The sequence below is a fragment of the Musa acuminata genome, chromosome BXJ3-1 (genome assembly GCF_036884655.1).
Source record: "Musa acuminata AAA Group cultivar baxijiao chromosome BXJ3-1, Cavendish_Baxijiao_AAA, whole genome shotgun sequence".
NCBI lineage: Eukaryota > Viridiplantae > Streptophyta > Magnoliopsida > Zingiberales > Musaceae > Musa > Musa acuminata.
In genome coordinates, this window is record NC_088349.1 from 6420557 (window position 1) to 6444219 (window position 23663).

At 37.9% G+C, this 23663-nt stretch overlaps 3 protein-coding genes across 6 annotated transcripts; 1 reads left to right on the plus strand and 2 right to left on the minus strand.

The window, feature by feature from the left end:
• Positions 1-4646: 4646 nt before the first annotated feature.
• Positions 4647-6147, minus strand: LOC103983940 (protein EXORDIUM-like 3). Its single transcript, XM_009401302.3, has one exon. The coding sequence runs from the start codon at positions 5977-5979 to the stop codon at positions 4888-4890; it is 1092 nt and encodes a 363-aa protein (XP_009399577.2). The 5' UTR covers positions 5980-6147; the 3' UTR covers positions 4647-4887.
• Positions 6148-10604: 4457 nt separating this feature from the next.
• LOC103983930 (small ribosomal subunit protein uS15) lies at positions 10605-13924 on the minus strand. The gene is made up of 5 exons (XM_009401290.3): positions 13830-13924; positions 13663-13735; positions 13438-13576; positions 13098-13284; positions 10605-10946 (listed from the first exon to the last, which is right to left on the minus strand). Exons 1-5 carry the CDS (start codon positions 13850-13852, stop codon positions 10913-10915), a joined length of 456 nt encoding a protein of 151 aa, XP_009399565.2. The 5' UTR covers positions 13853-13924; the 3' UTR covers positions 10605-10912.
• Positions 13925-14827: 903 nt separating this feature from the next.
• Positions 14828-23534, plus strand: LOC103983916 (GDT1-like protein 1, chloroplastic). 4 transcript variants are annotated; one of them, XM_065137334.1, is made up of 12 exons: positions 14828-15087; positions 15164-15454; positions 17061-17114; positions 18291-18352; positions 19421-19489; positions 19569-19620; positions 19799-19873; positions 21144-21273; positions 21358-21428; positions 22084-22131; positions 22568-22684; positions 23161-23534. In XM_065137334.1, the coding sequence occupies exons 1-11, from the start codon at positions 14857-14859 to the stop codon at positions 22637-22639; spliced, it is 1155 nt and encodes a 384-aa protein (XP_064993406.1). In that variant the 5' UTR covers positions 14828-14856; the 3' UTR covers positions 22640-22684; positions 23161-23534. The 4 variants fall into 4 exon arrangements, with proteins under 4 accessions (XP_064993406.1, XP_009399555.3, XP_009399546.3 ...); XM_009401271.3 differs by having other exon boundaries at positions 14829-15087; positions 23152-23534; XM_065137336.1 differs by having other exon boundaries at positions 14855-15087; positions 15172-15454; positions 23152-23534.
• Positions 23535-23663: the final 129 nt, after the last annotated feature.

The following is a 23663-nucleotide window of genomic DNA, read 5'->3' on the forward strand; positions in this document are numbered from 1 at the left end:
TGGGTATGCTTCTAGGGTGAAAGGATATAGATTATGGTGTTTTGATCCCAAATCTCCAAAATTTATAATCAGTAGATATGTTACTTTTGATGAATTGATTATGTTATCTTTCAAAGAGGATTCTACTAGTTGTACAAATGATCGTGCGCAGAAGTAGGTGGAGCTTGAGATTGGTAGTTCAAATTCTTTTAAGTCGAACTCTTCTACTCAAAGAATGCCAATAGGTGGTCCCGAGTCTACTGACGTAGGTGATCCAGAGGAAGAGCAATATTCCATAGCCAAGGATAGACCATGGAGAGATATTCGACCACCACAAAGATATGCAAATTTGGTTGCATATGCTTTGTTTGTTGCATAAGAGACAAGTGAAGTTGGTGAGCTTACTTCCTACTCAGATGCAGTTTCTTGTGATAATTTCGCTAAGTGGTTGATTGCGATGAATGAAGAAATTGAGTATCTCCATCGGAATAGAACTTGGGATCTTGTGAAGCCGCCTTCGGGTAAGAAAATTGTTGGATGCAAATGGAACACTATTGTTGAGGGAAAGGTCATTGTTCAGAAAATTCATACGAAGGACAATCCAGTTGATATGTTTACGAAGTCTCTTCCGGTTTACAAGTTCAAGCAGTGCTTGGACTTGGTTGGTGATTGCTCGTTGGGGCTTTTATGAAGAAGGTGGAGCAAGTTTTGTTGGGACATGCCAAGGTGAAGATTTGTTAGTTTGGCAAGTCTCATAGTCCCACATCGGAAAAATCAGACTTATTGTCTCGTATTGGAACTATAAACAAGGGTCTGAGTTTTGAAGTCAGATGCACCACAAAAGTCACCACAAGTCGCACCACAAGAAAAACCTAAGTGTTTGCTTTGGGTTAAGTCCATACTTAATTAAATAGTTTGGGCTTATAGTTGAGGTTTTTCTTGTTTAGTATTTTCGGGTGTTTTATGGCTTAGGAACATCTTCCTAAGACATTTATAATTATCCATTTTATAGTAGTAATTTGCTCCTCTTTCATCCGTGGATGTAGGTCAAAGTCAATTGACCGAACCACGTAAATATGGTGTTCTTGTCGTTTTTATTTTTTTCGCTTTATTGTCTTTGTCGGGTTGCCAAAATTATCCTTTGGTAAATTTTCTTAGGCTAGACCAAGATCTCTCCTGGAAGGTGAACAACAAAAGATTGATCCTCTCTCCTCGGGTTCTCTACATGTTAGCTTATTCGTGCTAGGAAAATATTAACAGCCCATGCATATGCTGCAAACATCTCACGCTTCTTTATACTTGTGTGGTCCACTTGTTGCTTGCTTGTCCCAGGGACCAGCTAAGAAGTGGGAGCAATTGTTTCTGAGCCTGGGAGTTGCTGGTGGTGAACCAGGAATCAACGCGAGGAGATGGCTCCTCTTGCAAAGGAAAATGTGGCTACTCCTTGAATGTGATCTCCATTATCGAAGGACTAACAAGCATTAGCCATCGACGCAATAATGCTGAAATCAGCATAAGCTCACACTAAATCCAAGCCTCTTCATGTTCAGGTGCTCCTCGTATGTTGTCTGCTCTGGAGAACATCTTGGAGAGGTGGTGTTGTATCTAGTTACTGCTGCACTTTATTGGGGAAGCCATCCACGATACTATTACTTGCGACTGTCCTTGTCCATAGCTGTGCGAGGCCATCAATCTTAAGGTATTATATTTGGACCTCATCTGACATATATTTGCAAGATATGCGATGATTATTCTGACAATGCTATGTTTCTTTTGAGCAGAAAGTTTGCTCACGAGCATCATGTTGCTCATCAAGTGGTCCTATATATGCGGGATGTTGCTCATTAAGTGGTCCTATATATGCGGGATCTAAAGAGAGTCAATACATAGTTTTATCTTTAAATATCTACATTTTTTTATATAAAAAATTATTTTCATGATTTGAACTCTGATTTCTAGATCATAAAGAACAACCTAGCATTTCCATTGTACTAAGGCCCATCATTTAAAAATGATCAAAACTAAATTTTAATTATTTTTTAAAATTTCAGTTATCTTAACCAGTAAACATCATAGTATTACTAGCAAAAGTCCTAAGACAAAAGCCTCTCCTCAACATTTACTATTTGAAAAAAAAAATAAACTTTGGCTAAAATATCTAATAATATGTTCCAGATTTTCATATATATGTACAAATGTAAAGGATGATAACAATACAAATGCTAACAATAAAAAAAGGAAATGAAAAAAATAGAAGAATGAAATAGAAAAATAGATTACTTATCATAGATCCTCTTATTTATAGATAAACACGACCGCTCAAATACTTAACATAAATACCTAACATGACGTTCTTAAGATATTCTAAATCTTTTCTCATTTTGCCTTAATCACTTAAAGTTGTTGAGATTGTAGATCTAGATATCCTTTAGTCCCTAATCCCTCATTTATAGCGGTCTTGTGTTGTGAATGATAGGAAGAGAGGAGAATATTAGTTTAATTTTTCTTACATATTGATATCACTATAATTTTTGGATTCGATGACAATGCATCTGCAAATCAAATAAAAGATTTCTGAATGGTATAGAAAGGTACGCTTCATAAATTTGATCTATCACTATTTGATCTTAATTTCTGATATTAAAGTTTTTTTGTATAATAGAAGCATAATCATGGTTTTTATACTTATAATTGTTATCAAAACTATTTTTTAAAATTAAATACTTTATATCATAAAAATATTTTAAATCTATTTTATATATGAACCTATTTATTAGCATCGTTTGTGAAAAAGTGTTATTTATTTTTTATTTATAATACTTAAATAGTCCGTCTTTATTGTCAATCTGTTTTTTTATCTAGTTTGTCTTGTCACTTACTTACGGGCGATGTGAGGTTCCTCGTGTTTAATCAATGGACCAATATCGACAACTTGTTGTTAGTGACATTATTATTGAGGGCAACCATCTCGTGTGGTCGCTAGCCACGATAGCCTACGACGGTTGTATGCAACAACCTTATGATGGTCGGCTTACCTTGGTCGTAGGTGGCTATGGTGGTTGCAGTAATGCTACTGTGGTGGCATTTGCCGATCGCGACCAGCGTCAATTGGATGTTGAAGACTAGTGGCTGCTTGGGCGAAAGCGTGGGCACAACCGTGTGCTGTGGTGACCTTAGGGGGTCACTGGGTGGCACATGTGCATACTTACGTGTAGGCATGGCAACGGTGAGGTGCCGATTAACCAAATGAGAATATTCGCGCCAATTGCGAAAGAATTAGGGTTTCATTTTAAAATTATAGTTTTACCTTTATAAATCCTTTTAATTTCAATTATATCATTTTGATAATTATACCTTTGAGAAATCAAATATTTACATTATATATCTTGTGAAAAAATATAGTTTTACCCTTTAGATATTAAAGATTTTAAACTTATATGCTCAATTATAAAATTAATTAATTAAATTTATTTTAGTTAAAATATTTTGATCCGACTTGATCATAACTGTATTTTGAGTGATTTAGATTTGATCAATCAAGTTTTTGATCGAATTTAGAAAAAGTTAAAATTTAATTAATTTTTTGTTCTGATAAACTTTAATTTTTGACTAACTTAATTGGGTTGATGTTTAATCCAATTCTGGACTTACCCAATTAAATTTAATTTTATTAAATTTGAACCATTAATCTAAAATATTTAAATCCAAATCGTTAGTATTATACCCAACAGATCACATGTCGATTGAACTAAACGGTGTTATTCCACACTGCATAAAAATATTAAATAAAAGGAATCTAAGTTTTTGATAACTTCTTTTAGCCGCAATAGCAATCCAGTACAGCAGAAGAGCTGCTAATTAAATAGAAAGCTGCTTCAAACTGCCTTTGAAAGCAGAACAAACAGAGCTTTCACGCGGCTCAGAGTAATTTTAGATAGCTCATTGCAGAAATATTTATTAAAAATCGACAAAAAAAATTATTTTAATATTACGAGAGAGATTTTTTTAATTAGATTATCATAAATCCTAAGAAGCTTAAGTATACATTAACACAGTGCGTTGGTGCATTGCTTCTCTCCTCTCATTTCGTTTGACATCACTTTGGGGCCTCCAATTCGAAAGCTAGTCAGATGACTTAGTGTGGTACACGAACATGAGCGTTCCAAAGCAGTGGAAAGCAAATGCGTCATGCGTGGAACCTATTTTTAGGCGTTTTGGGTTTGGTAAGGTAAAGGCAGGACCATTGACAGAAACAGATGAGTTCTTACGTTCAAGTTTAACGCCTCTCGAAAGCTGAACTTAGGCCATGGACGCTCGACGAAAGTCCCATGACAAAGTAAAGGAATGGTGTCACGGACGGTCGTCGTTTTCCTCCGCTTGGCTTGTTCGAATTCAGATGTCGCTGTTTTCTACGGATCAAAGGACGTCTAAGGTTTCGTATTCCCCCTTCGTATCATCCTCCTCACTGCCTTTCTCGCTTATGGGGATGCCATGGCCATTAACCCACTGCTCGACATGGTAAGCTGACGCCTTGGACAAGGTCGGAGGCTCGGAAAGGGAATGCATGCATGACGCAGCTTTAAACATCAGCGGCTCTTCCATTGCTGCTCTAAGAATGCACGCCAAATGCATTCCTAGCAGAAGCATAAGTATGGGGGAAAGCGAGATGGAAGAGGAAAGCGATGCAATGAGTGAGAAGCCCAAGACACTATGAACACAACACACACTAGCAGCGAAAGCATGAGCAAGCAGCTTCTGTCTCCCACCTTCGTCCACCTCCCTCTCTGTACACAAAGCCCTACTCCTACACCATCTCCTCAGTCGTCTTCCTCCACTTTCTTATTTAGGTAGCGCATGAGGCAGGCTTCATCTTCTTACGACTTCCTGCTGGTAACAGTGGTAGGAAGGTTACTGGTGATCGAGTGCGTTGGGTCCGCTGCAGTAGCTCAAGTAGGGGTGCCAAATCCACTGCACCAGGAACTTGCTGCCGCCCACCCCGTGCAAGTTGAAGGCGGCGCCGGTATGAGAGTCGATCAGCAGCTGGCCGGTGTAGGCTCCGCCACCGCCGGTTCCATAGATGCCCTCGCAGAGATCGGCGATCTCGGTGGGGAAGCAGGGGTCCTCCCCGGCGTACCACGCGTTGACGAGCGGGTTGGAGGCCATCTCCGCCAGCTCGTGCGCCACCACGCTGACCATACCGTCGACGCCGACGTCGCCGTTGGGCGGGCGCTCCGCGGAGCGGAGGCCGACAGCGAAGGGCGGCACGGCGAAGGGGTAGGCGCAGATGCCAGGGCACTGGGTGGCGGAGTTGCCCACCCAGGCGTAGGGGAGGGTGTAGCCGACGATGGCCGGGAAAGTGAAGTAGTGGAAGCCACAGGCCTGCACGCAGAAGTCCTGGACGGCGACGTCGGACGAGGTGAGGACGAGGTAGAGGCCACCGCGGGGATTGACAGGGATGGGGCGGCGGGGGGCGGTCACGGCGTCGCGGATGACGGACTGGATGGCGAGGCGGGTGAGGGCGCGGCCGCGGGAGTAGTGGCGGTCGGACCGCTCCGCGCCGAGGAGCACGGTGGCGGAGACATTGGCGCCGGTCTGGTCGGTGTACAGGCGGACGGTGCGCCACCAGGCGGCGACGGAAGGGTGAGGGGCGGACGCGGCGGAGATGGAGCGGAGAAAGGCACGGAGGATGTGCTTCTGAGCCGGTGCCCAAGCACCGTACCAGATGGGATGGATGGTGACGTTGGCCGTGAGCACGGGGCCCATGTGGTACCGAAGCTTCACGAACTCCGACGACCCCTCGTACTTCTTCGACACCCCGAGGCCCCCGGTGTCTACACTCCCACCGCTGCCACCGCCAGTGCTCATGGCGGCGGTGGCATTGACGGCGCTTCTGCTAACGAAGTGGTGCGGCCATGGCCGCCACGCCACAACAGCGAGTGGCGAAGCGACCGCCAAAGCCGCGAGCGCGAGGAGCAACAAGCAGGAGCTCGACACGGACATTGTAGCAGAAGAGATTATACCTAAAGAAGGCCACGAGAGAGGAGTGTGTGGAAAGGAAGGAAGTGGGGTTCCTTCTCAGACACTACTCTTCTATTGCCTGGTTATAAGGAGGAAGAAGAAGAGAAGTGGTAGAGAAAGGGGGGAAAGCGCGCCATTGAATGGCCATGGTCGTAAATAATGGATGACAGGTTGGAACCTTTATACCTAGTTGCCAGTGCAGGCCCCACTTGCCTCCCTTACACACATTTCAAGCCATTGCTTGTACAAGCACTCAATCCTCCATGCCTCATGGGAAACCCTCACCTTCTCTTTTCTGCTTCCATTTCATCTTTATCTTTTTCTGTACTACGATGACAATAAAAAAAAACCATAATGTTAACCTTAATCCATTCGGCTTACTTGACTACAATGTAAAAAGGTCTTCCATCAACAATTAACTATGCAGATATCAACGAATGGATATGGCGTAATAATACATACCTTCCTGGTTTTTTACCGCGCGGCCGTGCGTGTTCAACAATCAAATCGTCGAACAGGTGGTGGGCCTCGTCGGCTCTCTCGTGGTGGACCAGCAGAGAGGTAAATTATGACCCCCACCGCGTGCCATCGATTGCACAGCGGGATATTTCTTCGGGACCGGCCCCCCTCGCATCAAATAGTCTGTCTTTCTGATGGGCGATCATCCGCGAGAAGAGGAGCGATGGATATGGATCCCGCAGCACATGCCGACTCCCAGTACGAACGCGCGTCGCCGTAGGCCACGTTGCAGTCCTAACGATGCTTAAGCAGCGGGAAATTTGGCGATCGGGTTTGCCCCTTCGGTACCCTCGCTGCCTTTTAGGAGCAGAAGGCGACGAAACATGGCGGGCCAACTGGTCCGGCGTCTTGGAAGAGGATGACATGAGAAAGGAGCATTGCAATTTGTAAATGTCATCGGATAACCAATCACACGGTTTCTTTTGTGCTAGCTTTTTTTGAGTATTGTCACAAACAGTTGCTTGGCGAATTAAGGCATGAGGTAAGTCTGTCAAGAAAATAAAGATCCTCATAAGATTCAGAGATTAAGCCAAACGCTGTGAATTGAAGAGGAATAAGATATCATTCTGAAAAAAAGAAAAACACTCTAAACAGCCAGTTCACTTACCCGTAGAAATCAAGAAAAATCTGAATGTAAAATAGGCCATTTAGAAGATTGTATAATGACATGCGATGCTTGGATTAACAGATCAAGATAAACTTATGGTTCTGCAATTGTCACTTCGACGTCCAAGCCAGGTTCGATGCTGATCCAGGCGATCTGCTTCACCAGCTCGGAAGAGCTGGCAAGATCAACTACTCTGGGGTACACGGAGCTCAAACCGATTTCATGTGTTGGTTCATGCGATTAAAGATCACCATCAAGTTCCAGAAAAGTTGCAGGCTAAGATAACATGATGATATACTTGGAAACAGATCAAATTATGAGCATTAGTGGATTCAACTGTATCAACATGATACTGGCATGACTCCAATTACAAGATAACATGTCTAAAGCAAACCCATAAGATAACATGCCTTTGCCAATCCAAGCAATACCACCATGCAAATTAACCGGACCAACAGTATGAAGTCAGAAAACCGGAAACCTCATTAAACATAGATCCAAAGAGGACAGTAAACTTTAAAACCTGGTCATTTGAAAGTTCCATTTTTCTCAAAGAAGGTGAAAGCTCTGCTCTACTACTCCAGGGAGCCTTCTTATGATTGTTATAATCTTCAAAGTCAAGTCCAAATCGGACACTGATAAGCAATGATCATTGGAATATCCTGTTTTAGTATTTCAAGCTGTCATATTAGGCTAATAGTCACCACAGACAACCAGACCGAGCATCAGTTTTAAAAAGTTGTTTTGTAAGACTTCATAGAGAAGATCTCAGCATAGACTAATTCCCTTACTTGTAAACTCAAACTCATCTGCACAATCAAATTATTTGTTGGTGACCCCATACAAGATGCTCAATTATGAAAGAAGAAACTGTAAACTTTTTGCGTAACACATATTATCATATACATTAATGGACTTTTTTTCAACTTCAAATTTGCATTTCAAACACCTGAAAGATAAGTACAACAGTAGTGTACCAGACTCACTTAAAAACTTTATTTCTATTTTTCCTCAAGAACTACCCTTATTATGAAAATCCTGAAAGTAAAAAGAAAAAGATGATTTCCTTTTAACCCCTTATTGTTGCCTTTCCCGCATAGCATATTAGATTTTTCCAATAGAGAAACCCTATCTTTGCAGCTGGACAAACATACCCTCAGCCACTCTTTTATCTTTTTCCTCATTTCCCTCTCTTTTTAATTTCATTCATTTGAACCAATATTATATCAGTTGAATGTATCTAGAAAGAGAGGAAAATGAAGAAAATGACATAAGGGCGATTGAGATCACCTTTGTCCAATATGGAGCCTTCTACAAGAAAAAGGCAACACTAGGAGCCTTTTTTAGGGAAATCATCCAAAAGAAAATCTTAGTGCAAAGAAACAAAAATTTTTATTTTACACAAAATTTGAAAAGCTTGAGCTTTGAAAGCTACATCTTTGGTATTAGTTATTTCCCCAATCAATGTTTCACCAAAAGCCTCTGGTAAAACAAAATACAAGTAGAAGTTACAAAACTTAATACAATAAATAGGCACCTAAGAGATATAAGTAAAGGCATTCAAAAGTATTGCTAATTTTACCTTTTGTTAACTCTGGAACATGCTATAACATGAAAAAGGTCAAGATTTGCAATACTATTCTTTTTTGTTTTCCCCATACCTGATACATTAGCCTACCCAAAGTATAATGAACCAAATTTCTATAGTCATACGCATAATAAGTTGAGTTGAACCGCTGAACCATTTTGAAACCAAGATATTCTATCAATTTTTGAAATTTTTATTTATTAGGCCCACAACTTTTCTAGGTTTCTTCAAGGGAAACAGCAAAGCATCCTTAGTTCTTGGGTACTAGTCAGTAGATATGATACATCTGGGTAGGCATGTGTACAGACACTCTCCTCATAAAAGGCTGCCATTTTAATTAAGCATTAACTTTAAAAAAGCTCAATCTCTGAGACATCATAGAGCAGAAGTTTGCCAACTGTGTCTTGATATTTATCTGCTCAGCCAACTGATGCAGCCTAAGACCTAAGCTGCACATCATTAGCATAAGTCTTTGCTTAATGAAGACTTATGTGCAGAAAATTATATAATCAATAAGCACAGATACTAACCAATAAATCATAGAAATGTATTATTCATTTTTCGTTAATAATGTATGTCCATGTTTTTGTATTCTAAACTAATACACTACCAGTTGCAACTGAGATGGTGAGCAAGTCGTTGAGTCAGCTTTAAGCCATCAAAACTAAGATCAGAGTCCATTGCAATCAAAGCTATAAAAAGCGCTGATGAAGATTAATCTGAGGCCATCAAACTGATGCCATGGACACAATACGTCAGTAACAGGCTGATGATCAAGACAAGCAACATTGCTGGACATCGTGAATTAAAGTAAACATGGGAAATATCAAAACAGAGATGTGGAGTACCTTGGTGGGCAACCTTGACCGTCAGCCGCTTGTCCTTCGCTCACCTCTACAGATCCGCACATACTGGACAACCAATTCGAAATAAGGAAATAAGAAGAAGAGAACCAGATCCAAGTGATGTGATAGACATGATGCACCCTTCTCGAGATTCATGACGTTCTTGGAGCCTGGAGGAGAGGGTGATCCGGATGCGGTGGAGCTGCTCTTGGGGCTCTTCCAGGCCCAATTCAGTCGGTTTCATCGCTCCGTATGCCGCTACCATCTATTCCGACGGATCAAAACCTAACACTAGAAATCACTTCAGACAGCAGGAGGAATTGACAGAGAGATGATTCTGGGAAAGGACTCAAGCTTCACCTCTCGTTCGCCGCCGCTGCGTGCATCTGTTTACTCTCCCGCGCTTCGAATAAATACAGCACTGGCTGAACAGAAGAGGAGGGTTGGGGTTTCGAGGCGAACGATTTATCATGCAGTCACAATTCCAAACATACCCTCGAGGAGTTTCGAATATTGCATACTTAATCAGCTAATTCTTGCAAATATATATTTAAATATTTAATGTGGCAGTTGAAATTCGATTTAAAATCAAAAAGTTTAAACAGAACTAAATTGTTATAATTAAAACTAAATCAAGTGATTTGAGCTCGGACACTAAAATCTGAGTTATTATTTTCTTCAATAAATTAAAATTACACCAACCAACACTATATCTTTCTTAATACCATATCAATTTGATTTTTATAAATACTTGTTATGTTAAAAATTGGCCTTAGATATATACTTATTTCGATTTCACCTTGACATTGTATATATCAGAAATTATAAAACAAATAAAGGTTTTAAATATCACAATAATATAAAATTTATCGACAACTTAATCTTTGAAACCCAGAAACTGAAGGTGTACAGCCATTCAGCTTCTTTGAGCCCGACCATAACGACTATTAAGATTTCGATACACAATCCAAACACGTTGTTTGACAGACATGTAACCAAAATTCTAGCCATTCGTTACGATAGTTTAAAGCATCAACTCATGCCAAAATATAGCAAACTGACTCTCTGTTCCATGCTAAATCCAAGCTTGTGATCTCCAAACAAGAAATACTGTAGTTCACACACACTAATCTACGCTTGCCTGCTAAAGAACATATAAAATATCATATCTTGAGCACATTCTGATGCCACAAGTTCAATAAAACAGGATGTAAACGTCTAACACGTCCAGCTGACACAAATTTGATAATTCAATAAAAAAAGTTTGTCCTCTCTTGAAAATTATAAAGGCCCCGCTCTAACAAATGAAGTCTTCAAGCGAATCAAAGAACCAGATTGCTTACGGTAAGCATAATCCTAAGACACCATAGTGCTGGCAATGCTGGCATCACTGTGCAAATAAAGCGAAGTAGCCATTAGACTAATACCGTGGGTAAATGGCAATAACAGAAAGATAGGAGGATAAGAACCTTGTAAGCTGCAAAAGTACAATTTGGAGAAAACATGTATTAAACAACCTGTAGTGACCTATAAGAATGCCTAAGGGCATGCATGAGAGAAATTTTGAATACAAATGATCAAAATTGTGTTTATTGCCCTTTAATAGAATATGTCTAATCATTGAGAAAAAGCTTGAATTGACATACTAGACAAAACATTAAAAAAAGAGATATCAAAATTCATTAGAGTCCATGTCCGAAGGAGTATAGCTATTCTTGTAACCCTGAGAATATTAAAAGATTCCATGAAGATATATTTATTTGCTTATTATTTCGAATGAAAAATCTGTTGTTTTTTATCATGTCATGGAATTGGCAAGAACTCTTCATTAGAACATTATTTGCTACAACACGCATAGAACAAGGATTTTTTTTGAACAATGATATAAACATGATAAAGGAGACCCATAGATGTAACAGTGAAAAGATAAGAGCCAATTAGAATTAGAAGTGCTAGAATGAGACGCAGATTGAGCCAAGCTTCATTAAAAATGACAAAAAGATATATTTTGTGACTACTTGTTTTCTAGTGATGCTGCCCCCAAACAGCTCAATGGTGAGAAAAGATCTACATGACTAGCCACAATTAGTTGGGATCTTATGGTCACTTCTTGTTGTTGTCCATGCAACATCATCTGAACAAATTTCCTTCATGCATGCAAGACACTTGCTTTTTTAATAAATGAACAAATTATATAGAAAAATTTTGCGCCATCTGCTGCAAAACCTCAGGGATTTGGGTTCGCCAGTCAGACAGATACGATTCATGAGTTATAGGACTCATAATTAGAATACTGAAAACACACATGACGCTTATTAGACTGATCACATGTTTATCCCCCTTGTGCCATGTTCAATAATTTCATATTCATTTCTATCTACTCCAACAGAAACATCATGCTCATATCGAAACTCAATTATAATTTCGATTCTACTACCTTCTTGAGCTCTAGCTTATCACTCTTAAATTATATTCATAATATCATTTAAATTACATTTATAAGATACACCAACATAGTGTTATCTTCGCTCAAATTTAGTTCATGTATACAGTTGATTACATGCTGGTTATTTTAGTTTAATGTATCTTTAAAAGAATAATTATTTAGTGCTTAAATGTGTTTTAGTATTTAAAAATGTTTAGTCCTCAAGATTTTTCAAACTTTCAACGACTGTTAGTGTTTGCATTTTAAAATGTTATTCTCATATTGCATAAAATTTTATTAATTTTTTATGTTGCTAACCTTTTATTAAACATGAAAGCTAAACAGCCTTCATTGTGTCAGTGCCTGATCAGATTTTGATAGTTGTGTATTAAAGATACGACTACAAGATCTGAAGGCATCAATATCATGATAAAACTACAATAATACATAATGGTTTCACCACCTTCTTAAACCTAGGTACAATTAAATTTTTTAAATACATCAATTACCCATTACGTAGTTCCCTGTAATTCTCTGTTGAAACCAAAAAATTGACATCATAGTAAATACCATAATTTACTAAAAGAACTATAATGCCTAGCTTCTGAAATCAAAGCCCATAAGATGCTGATAAAATTATGCATCAAAACTGATGTACCATATGATCAGATATATATGGATTCAGAGAGCTGCTAGTTACACTTTAGTGTACAAACCTATTGATCGCTATAACGTCCTAGAGAATCTAGACGTTGAACTAAAAGGGAATCCAGTATATTGACTTCTTTGCCCTATGATGCATAGTGGACACAATGAAGGATGGATGTGGTAGCCTGTTTATCTCCCAAATGCATATTTTGCACATTCAAAAATGCAGAGTAGCAAATTATACTGAAAGCGTCATTTAAATTTATTTATTTTACATCATCCCTCTACTTTTCTTGAGATCCACAAATGTATTGTCAGATGTATTTACTAATATAAATTATCAAACAAGTCATCCTGCATATGAGAAAGCACTGTAAATGTGGTGCATCCACAAATATCGGCTACCAAACACCATATGAAATTGTGATTAGCATGTAGCAACGGCACAAAAGTGGTAGATCTACTCACTATTTCCAGGTAGATTCGACCTTCTTGGTCCTCTTGTAGTACCGAGCCAAGCGATGGATCCTGCTCTCCACCAGGATCAACCTGAATTTGGAGTCCTTGTCTTTCCTGCTCCTCTCCATGTGCTTCCTGATGGCTACTGCTTTTTTAATCAGGTGGTACAGATCCTCTGGTAACCCCGGTTGAAGCCCTACATCAACCCCATGATCAAAATCGATCTCAAAATCTAACAGAACAACAGACACAAATTCAAGACAGCACCATATACATATTACAAAAGGTAAAATCTAGCCCTAGAAGAAGAGAAGAAAATTTTCTGATGAGAAAGCTACTAAGCTAGTACCATGAGCCTTGAGGATCCTAAGGATCTTGCTCCCGGTGACGCTCTTGACCTGGGCGATACCGTGCGAGTCACGAAGAATAACACCAATCTGCGACGGCGACAGTCCCTTCTTCGCAAACTTGCAGATGTTTTCCTCAACCTGAGCGACCGCATCGACAGAGTTCAAAAGAAAGCCCAACAGAACAAATAAAAAAGCGGGAACCAGATTAGGAGGCGACAGCTCACATCCGCTGCGGAGATCTTAAGCCAGCTCGGTGGCGTCCTCTTGTACGGCAGCGCCGACGAGGAGATACCCTTTCTGCAGCCCAACATGCAGAGAACGATTCCATTACAAGAGAGATAGAACGAGAACGGAAAACAACGGAAAGATATGAGTCGGAGAGTTGGATCACCCGCGGCTGTGCATGCGACCCATGGCGACAACAGCGCAGGCGGCGACGGGTGTTTCTTTGGTTGGAGGGAAGAGCGAAAACCCTAGTCCACGGTTCGAAGCGTTAGCAGGGGATTTTGTTTGCATACCGTATATATAGGAATCGGGAAACGGCTAGTTGGCACTCTGGTGGCATTAGGACCGTCCGATTCGATCATCGGCATTTGGATTTGCGGGTGAGATCGGGGGTGTTGTCTAGGGATGTAAGATGGATGAATGGGTCCGACCGAACCAAAACGAGTCCAATCTGATTCTATCATAAATTGGATCGACCTTATCGAACTCGGCAAGATCAAATTAGACCATGTCCAAGCAGACCTATCGAGGGACATATGTCTGAGGTCGGGACCCGTGTGCTTTGGAGAAGTGACAACCCAATCAGACCAGGGATTATTTATTTAAGTTTTTTTTCATAATTTAAATTCATAATATAGTTGGCAAACCAAATCATTAAATTATGAATGATAAATAAATGATGACATGAGAGGTATGATATTAGTCATTCTGATAGGATGTTAAGTGGTGGCTCCACGTCGTAATGAGTTCTCTGACTCTATTCATGGATAATCCTTTCCTACTTGAGTCCTCTTACTCTGCCCAAATGCTATGTCGACTCTGATACCAAATGTACCAAATGTCACGACCCGGGTCTGATGAGCCAATTGGCCAATAACTCCATTTTGATTCTTCAATTACGGACCAAAATACTTAAGTGGAAGTTAATGTAGTACACTCATCAGACCCTTATAAGCTAATCATACATATTGTCCATTTATGAGATATTACATTGATCACCAAATATCATGGATTATCGGATATAAATATTTGAAATAATACATATGTAATATAAGATGGTTAAAGTTTTATACGCTGTCTCCTGTCTGGCTGCAGAGAGGGAATCAGCAGCCTCGGGTTTGTGGAGGGAAACGATCCGAAGTCATCGTCTTATATCCATTCGGCTCCACTCGCAGGTCCGGAGAGGGGAAACGATGGTTCGCTGCGGCAGCTTCACTAGAGCATCGACATCTCCCTCCCTTCTCTCCTCCTTCCCCTCTCTACCATCACCGGCCGCAGCCCCTCTCCGCCGCCACCTCACCTGGTCCCGTATCGCCCCCGCCTCCAGTAATGCCGTCCGCCCTCGTGCTTCTCACCAATTTCCCACACCTCCTCCGACGAGATCGGGGAGACCGTGCAGGAGTCGGATTCCGGGAGATGGAACGGTAAGGAGTATATGTGTGTGCATATGGATATCCTCTCGGATTAAGCTTTTGTATGATTCTCTCGATCTGATGGTAGGGGCTCAGATATCTAGACAATCATAGCGGCAAAGCAACTCTCCGATCCATGGAAACTAGGGATGATGATAACAGTTTTACGGAAGCAAAGAGTAGGAGCTGCACAACCCATTCTTGCCAGCAAAGCAAATCTCCACTCTCTGATCTTTGGAAAGGAATTGAGTTGACATTTCTTGTTGGTCTACTCACCTTTCAAGTGTCTCAGCAGGCAATTGCTGGTACAGATTTTTCCGGAGTTCAGCCAACGGCTTATATAGGAGATCTTGGTGATCTAAGTACAGGATTTGCATCAGTAGGAAATCTTCCTTGTGTCTTTTGATATCAACATTTTCGTACTCATGTTCTAAAAGTTTGAACTGTTATTGGTACTTAGTGGCATCGTATTATTATCTTTAACTTGCGTATGAAGTTAGAGTATCGATACTTGATATTGCATTTTTATTTACTGAACAACATCAATTTTAGGTTTCTATATTACTGAAAAACTCTCTATGTTGGTTGACCTAACATAACGGTAGAAAAACCGATGCATGAATTCCTTCTCTGATACTTCTTATTTTTGCAAATATAACCAGATGATGATGGTTAATGTGATTGCAATATATTCTAGTAAGAAGCAACCAGATAATCCAATTTCAAGAATTTATCAGAATTTTGAATAAGTACTCATAAGCGATATAAATTTCCACTCAATGACCCTTATTTCTTTTTGGATAATGCATTCATGGGATAATCAACTTTGTACAAGTGGCTTCAAAACAAGTAATTGCCTTCTCATGGTAAATTCAGTTGAATGTTCCTAACCAGTTATCTACCTGTTTGAGGCATTTCACCGTTCATACTGTTGTTAGGCTGTTTTGGTTTCTCATGAAAGTTAAAAGTAGCTAAATACAGCTCTTCTCTAATAGTTGAAAAAGTTTGCTACAACCTAAGCTGTTGGTACCCTTTGCAGGATGGAACCACAAAATTTTTTGCTAAGATCCAACAATACTTTTTTGACTGATGCAGGCAAGAAGGCTAGCTTTGTGGTGCTTATCCATGCAGGCTGATATTATATAGTGTCCAAGCATCTTATGTCTTTCAAGTCCTGTAATATATTGATAAGCATAAAGACACAACAATCATACCGACTAATTGGCAGTTTCATGTATTGATTTATAACTTTCCTGCATTAACTGATGGATATGTAAAACAACTTTTCTTGATTTCTTCATAATCAGAGTAGTGAAGTTTCACATATACAGTATTTGAAGTTCTCAAATTCTTTAAATGCATAATTTTTAAGATTTTGAAAGTGAGAAACAACACTGGTCCTGTTATAGTTGGATCTTATAAAAATCTGAATATGTCAGATATTGCTTCTTTCATGTTGTTGATAATATGATCATGAAAGACATTGCAACATAAGTAAACAATTCAAACAGATAATTGCTCTTTGAACTTACCAGTCTAAACACAACCACACATTCAGGAAGCCCAAGCACATATAAACACAAAAGTACACCATGTAATTGTTGGTACAATGTTAAGATTGTTCCTTTGCTACCTAGGTAACTGGGTTTGGGTCATAGAAATGGTCTCTCTACGTATGCCATTCTCAGTTCCCATATTGGTTGGAATCTCATACACTGGGTTCACCATTTTACTCTGTTATCCTGCTCGGGGGAAGAATTATCATATTGCTTTGGTCTAAAATTTTCCATCATCAAGAACGGGAAATGTTGGTCCTTTCGTAAATGCATTAAAATGTCACTCAGTATATTGTTTTAGCATGTTACTGATGTATGCAAAACAGAATAAAAATGTGATTGTACAAATTGACACTTCTTTTATGGTTATTTTCATTTTTTTGGTTTTGGCTTCTTTACATCTAATGTGCTATAACACTGTTTATGCAGGCATTTTTGCTGATCTTTTTCTCTGAACTGGGAGACAAAACATTTTTTATTGCTGTAAGGTCTCCTTTGCTGAATGCATTAGTTGACCTGTTATTATCAACAAAATTAGATAATGCTTGGGGTTCATGGTAGCAACTGTTTGTATATGTGTACCTAACTTAACATCTCTCAACTTTTTGTTCAGTCTCTTAAAATGATTTAATAAGGGAACATATAGCTAATCCATAAAAGTTACTGAAAACTCTCCATATTGGATCCCCTTATAATACTCATTGATGTTGCCTTTTTGGCTCTTCATGGAAAAATAGTAAAGTAGTGTGCTTGGCAATATTAGGTTGCAGCACCAGAATTCCTCCTAACAAAGTTATCAAGAAGAATGTTCCTACTTGCAAAGCATTGTTAGCAACGAAGATTCAACTGATTCTTTATGGCATACAAGTCAGAAAGCATGGACTGAAAACTTGTATGTTTGTGTTATTGAGCCAGAACTTAGATATTTCTGAAGATAATAAGATAAGATTATTATGATGACCTGTTGAATGAAGATGTTGCCCACTGCCAGTGTATAGAATGGTATAGCTTGCTACCTGTGAATGAGGTTTTGGCGTCTTACTATTTTTTCATACGTCATTGGTGCTCATCAAACCCGAAAGCCAAATGCTACACATGAATTTCATGCCGTATGTATAGATACACAACTCTTGTCATGAACACACAATTGCTTTCTGTAGATATCCTAAAAAAATTAAATTCCATAACCATTAACAAATCTGCAATCACAATCCTGAAGATCATGGATTCTATTGCAAGAACAACATCTTTTTTCTTGAGATAATCATGTCATGTTTACTTAAAAATTATAAAATTTTGTACACCATGTCAATCTGCTCCAAATATGCAGTATGTAAATGTTGGCATCTTGTCTGTATAAAAGACAACTGAGAATGATTTCAATAAGTTAGTGGAAGAATTCTTTTACCTAGAGTGTGAGACCACTCCAGATGTTCTTAGGATTTCAGCAAGTTGAACTGATCACTTCTACCACTTTCTTGCACTACATTCTCTGAGAGCAATGAATTCTTTTTCTTGTTTCAACCTTAGAATTATTAGTCTGCTGTTCTACCATGGAAGATCAAATATACGAAGTTCCTAGCTTGACTAAATTTGTGATTTCTGTTATTTCAGAGATATATTAACTATTTTATGCTACATTTTTGCTTGTTTTTGTAGGCACTTTTGGCAGCTAGAAACTCTGGACTTGTAGTTTTTTTAGGCACATTTGGAGCACTTGCGTGAGTACACAACTTACAACAGTTTTCCTTTAAAGTTCTCCTTTTATCTGTTACCTGTGGATCTGTTTTCTGTCATTCTACTTCAAATTGTCAACAATCCTAAAAGAAGTAAACTTCCATATTCTTACCTGTAAATTCATCTCAGAAGAATTTGATTGCGTTCATTTTTGTGTGCTCATAGATTTAAATTTTAGCAAATAGTACTGTTTCTTGAGTGGCATGGGGGATTCATCAACAGAAGAGAACACCATTTCAGGTTGAAGAAAATTATAGCCTCTGTTTATTTTCATAAATTTAGTATACAAGTAAAAGTGCGCACCAAAGAGTTCCGATGTTATAGCTTGTGCTGAATCATTAGCTATGTTTCAGTTATTGGATAACCTTGGCAGGTCCTTGACATGTTGCTATATCTGATGGGCCAGGTTACAGTTTGTGAGAAGAGATATTCTCATGATAAAAAGTTAATTTCTGAGAGAATATATTACACGTGATTTTTGATGACTTGAAAATGAGAACCTAACAACTACTTGTATTTGTGCCACTTTCCTTGATTTATAGTCATTTTCATAACATGATCCCATTTATGGTTCTTTGTTAATGAGATCTAATGAAAGAATACATATGTAGATGTTAGCTTTTTGACTTGATTCCATGAAAGCTTTGTCTCTGCCAGGATTTAAGTTTGTAATGGCACAGAAAATCTGGAAACTCTGTCAGGTTAAGCAACTGCAGTTTGAAAATTTCTGTTAAGTTGAACTCCTTGAAATAGCAATGCTCTATTAACCCAGAACAGAAACCCAAAATGGACATTTAGGCATCACAAAATGTGGCAAATAACAATTTAACAAGTGGGATTGTTGCCATTGAGGCATTGACAATTTAGGCATGTGATTGATGGTCTGACAATTACAATCATCTGGGTTTCTTCATTGGGTTTCTTTGGTGGGTGTAAATAGATTCTCTTCAAACTATTTGTTGCTTTTTGTTCCAAGGGAGAGCTATTTTCTAGATCTAGCATTTCAGAATATGTAGCCAGTCGTAATCATTTATATTTTTTGTATCTGACAGGGCAATGTCAGTTGTTTCGGTTGTTCTGGGACGAACATTTCATTATATTGACGGCGTTGTTCCATTTAGGTATTTCTGGTGTTCTTGCTATGAAGAATCGATGATCTTTTTGTACACTTGGACACTGTTAAAAATTCTATTAGTGCAGGTTTGGTGAGACAGACTTTCCAATTGATGATTTTGCAGCAGTTTGCCTCTTGGTAACTGTCATCAACTCCTGCTGTCACATAATAAAGAAAACAATTGTGGACACTAGTAGAGCCATGACAATTTTCACCTTTTTGTTAGATGCCAAATCTTTAGACCCCTAGATGTTATTTGCACATTTTGTGCATACAACTCCATAATGTCATGTTTGCTTGACTCAAATAATTTCAGGTTTACTTTGGAGTTACTACATTGCTTGAGGCTGCTTCAGATGATGGACAACAAACCACGGATGAACAAAAGGAGGTGACCTATTGACCGCACTCAGATATTCCCTTGGAAATTTAATCTTAAAAAAAGAAACATGGTTAAGATATTATGAAATATCTTATATTGATGAAAGCAAATAGATCTATTTCAACTCCAAAACATTTGGTATATGATACGCGAGCCTGTTATCATATTTACAATGAAATTGACATGAATTTTCTGTTTATATGAATGGATATTCAGTATTCTGGACTACTAAAAACTATCCTACTGCAGTGCCCATCATGGTCTTTTTTGATGTGTTCTCCACAACACTGATCTTTTGCCACATATGATTTACTTTTTGTCTCTTGTTTTTGAACTCCAACTGGATCCTTGAATTTTAATGATGCCCTTATCCACCATATTCAGAGAGAGTTTCCTAGTGGAGTTTCTTTTCATCTCCTCTTTTTCACATGAAGGACCAAGTTTCTCTTTTTTTTTGAACTCCAACTGAATCCTTGAGCTGCCCAAAATATTTTGTCGATTGTATTCAGACAAACTTCTTGGCTTATAAATTCCCATGTTAACAATTCATGTGGACTGACACCTGTGTGTCTGTGAACTGCATAATCTCTGGAGTCACCTATAAATCCCCCTATATTTCACTTTCTGTTATTCCTTTTCCTTTCTTAATCAGTTATTGTAGTTCTTCCTTGTTTTGCCTATTAATCTTTTATTTGGTTTTTCAGATTTTATCACAATTATTTGTAGGTCTTCCTCTTCTTCTCCATTCTGCAAATCAAGTGTCCATATGAGTTATGAGTTATTGAGTCCTTAGCTTGACTGGCCTTTTCTAGATGTACTCAATTTGGTAAAATGAACTCACAATGATATTGCCAATGCAAAACTAGGTGTCGTTGTTGGATGGGCATTGAAACTAACACCGATCCTAATTAAATCAAATCATTGGCTAATATATAATTTAAAATCTTACTGAAAATTATAAAGAAAAGGAAAAGGGCACTTGTTTAATTTCACTTGAGAACATTAAATTGATTCAAGCTAGACTCACATCTTACCTAATCGACTTCATCTTGAGTAAATCCAAATCCACGGGTCAAATCTAGCACTTTTGTGATGCTAGTCATTTTTCTATGCATGTTACAAAGAGGAAGTTATTTTTTATGTCGAGCAGTATGTGCATGTTTTATAACTTTGAATGATCCTTTTATTCCTTGTTATACATTTAGCCAATAGTAAATTAGTGCTCTCCTTTTTGTGGTTAATGAAATTATGAAACAATGTCTTTCAAATTTCATATCAGGCAGAGTTAGCAGTTTCAGAATTTTCAGGAGATGGTGCAGGAATTATGGCTGCAGCCAGTACTGTTCTCAGCACATTCGTCTTGGTCTTCGTCGCTGAATGGGGTGACAAATCCTTTTTCTCCACAATAGGTGAATAGTGATATCTATCTATTACTTGGTTTTTACTAATGTCTGGTGATGTTAAAAATGACAGCTGAATTGTCTCTTATACAGCACTTGCTGCAGCTTCTTCACCTCTAGGTGTAATTGCAGGGGCAACTGCTGGTCATGCTCTTGCAACTTTGGTAAATAACTGAGACAGGATGTAATAATTTTTACAATTTTCTCAAATATATGTTAAAAATATTATTCTTTATATATGATAAGGATACTCTGGTTCACTTTTATATGCAACTACAAAATAAATGTTGGAAATTTATACTTGTTTGCTACTAAATTTAACCAAACTTACATATTGATTTTATCAATCTCTATTCAACTCATCAGTTGTCTTTTCTATTAATCTGTATCTTATTATCCATTTTTATTTATCTTATATTCTTTTTTTTCTCATCACTTCATTTTACTTCTTGGTGCAAATAACTGTACTCTTCCTTTATAAATAGTTACCTCACTCTAGTTTATTCTACCACACCATTCATGCATAAATCATTCACCCAAGCTGGTAAATTTTGTAATGAACGCAAGATGTTGCCATGTCAGCATGCCCTTAATTAAAAAAAGGTTATAATATCAGGTGGAGTGATTTGCAAATACTGAAAGAATAGGTTTCAATTTGCATTTAGCTCAAAGGGGATGACATATATCTGAAAGATCCTTTCATGTGTGGCAAATGGATCTTTTATTCATTATCTAGGTTTAGTTCATTTTAAATAAGTAGCTTTGAAGTTTCTTCCCCTTTTCATGAAACATGACAAATGGATACTTTCATGCTTGCAGCTTGCAGTTCTCGGTGGTTCTTTGCTAGGAACATTTGTCTCTGAGAAGGTAGTTACTTAAGCAATGTCTTTATAAAATGTGGTCCTGTGAATGTTGTAATTTCTGCAAATGTGACCTGGTGATATATGAAGTAAATTTGATTCCTTGTATTTTTATTTTTGGCTCAGTTGAGCCATGCTTATAATTACAAAGGAAACATGTTCTTTTTCTCTTTATCTTAGATTACCTCAAAAATGATCTAATAAGTCTTGTATATGAGCAGATAGAGCATCAAAAAATTTAAGCCAATTTTGAAATAATACAAAAAATAATAAGATTTAACTCCAGGCATATTACTTCCTAGAAGCGGAAATATAATCTATGCTGTTAATGTGACTGCACTGACAAATTTCATGAGTTTGTTAAGCTTTCTTTATATCTATGCTTTTAATTTTTTGTTTATGTTTGACCTGTACATAATCTAAGACAATACTTTCAATTTCAGGTTATTTCTTATGTTGGAGGAGTTCTTTTTCTAGTCTTTGCTGCTGTAACCTTGATTGAGATTGTAAATTAGCTAAAGTCAACTGGCAAGACAGGTTTACTGCAGATAGATCTTAAGGTGAACTGATATTATCTTTTTTACGTCACTGAACTGATGTGACACTTTACCGTTGCTCATTTAAGATAAGCACTTCACAAGATTCTAGTTTCGTGTTTTAATATATATATATATATATATATATATATATATATATGTATATATATGTATGTATGTATATATGTATATATATACATATATAAATACATATATGTATATAGGTCACTGCATACTCTTTATGGCATTAGCTTTCATTATACTCAACCTATATATATATATATATATATATATATATATATATATATATATATATATATATATATATATATATGTCACTGCATACTCCTCATATCATATTGAGCGTTAACTTTACAGCATTAACTTTCATTATACTCAACCAATGTTTTATTTTGTTTTCTTTTCTTTTTTGAAATTAAATTTTGACTTTTACTAATAATTATCAAATACCTGCATGTTCTTTTGACTAGGTCAAGCAGATCTTCATGAATTGCTGTGGCCCTCATCATACACAGATGCTAAAATACTGAAATCATTAGAGAAACTTGTGGTACCTTTTTCATCAGCTTCATGATTGAATGCTAGCCCAGAGTCATCTCAAATTCTACTGGAGAGGTGTACCTGGGTAATTAGATAATGAACTGAATGAAGAGGATTTGGAGCAAAATGAAAATAATGCTATTTGCTGCCAATCAAAAGTTCCAGTGGCCATTTGGACATCAGGTTTTAGGTATTCTTTTTGTACAGAACACGATATTACCTTCCGTGGAAGGATGATAACAGTCCTCAAAAAGTGAATTGTTTTAATAAAATTATTGAGATGCCTCCTAGCATGGGTTTCTTTTTATTGAAATATTGATTTAAACTTTGCTTTCTTCCTTATCTTGATGTTTGCAAGCATAAAATTTCTCTTAAATCTACCTTGATATACTTGATCCTGGCCAGTATTAATATGTGTTTAATCATATTCTTAGTGACCACT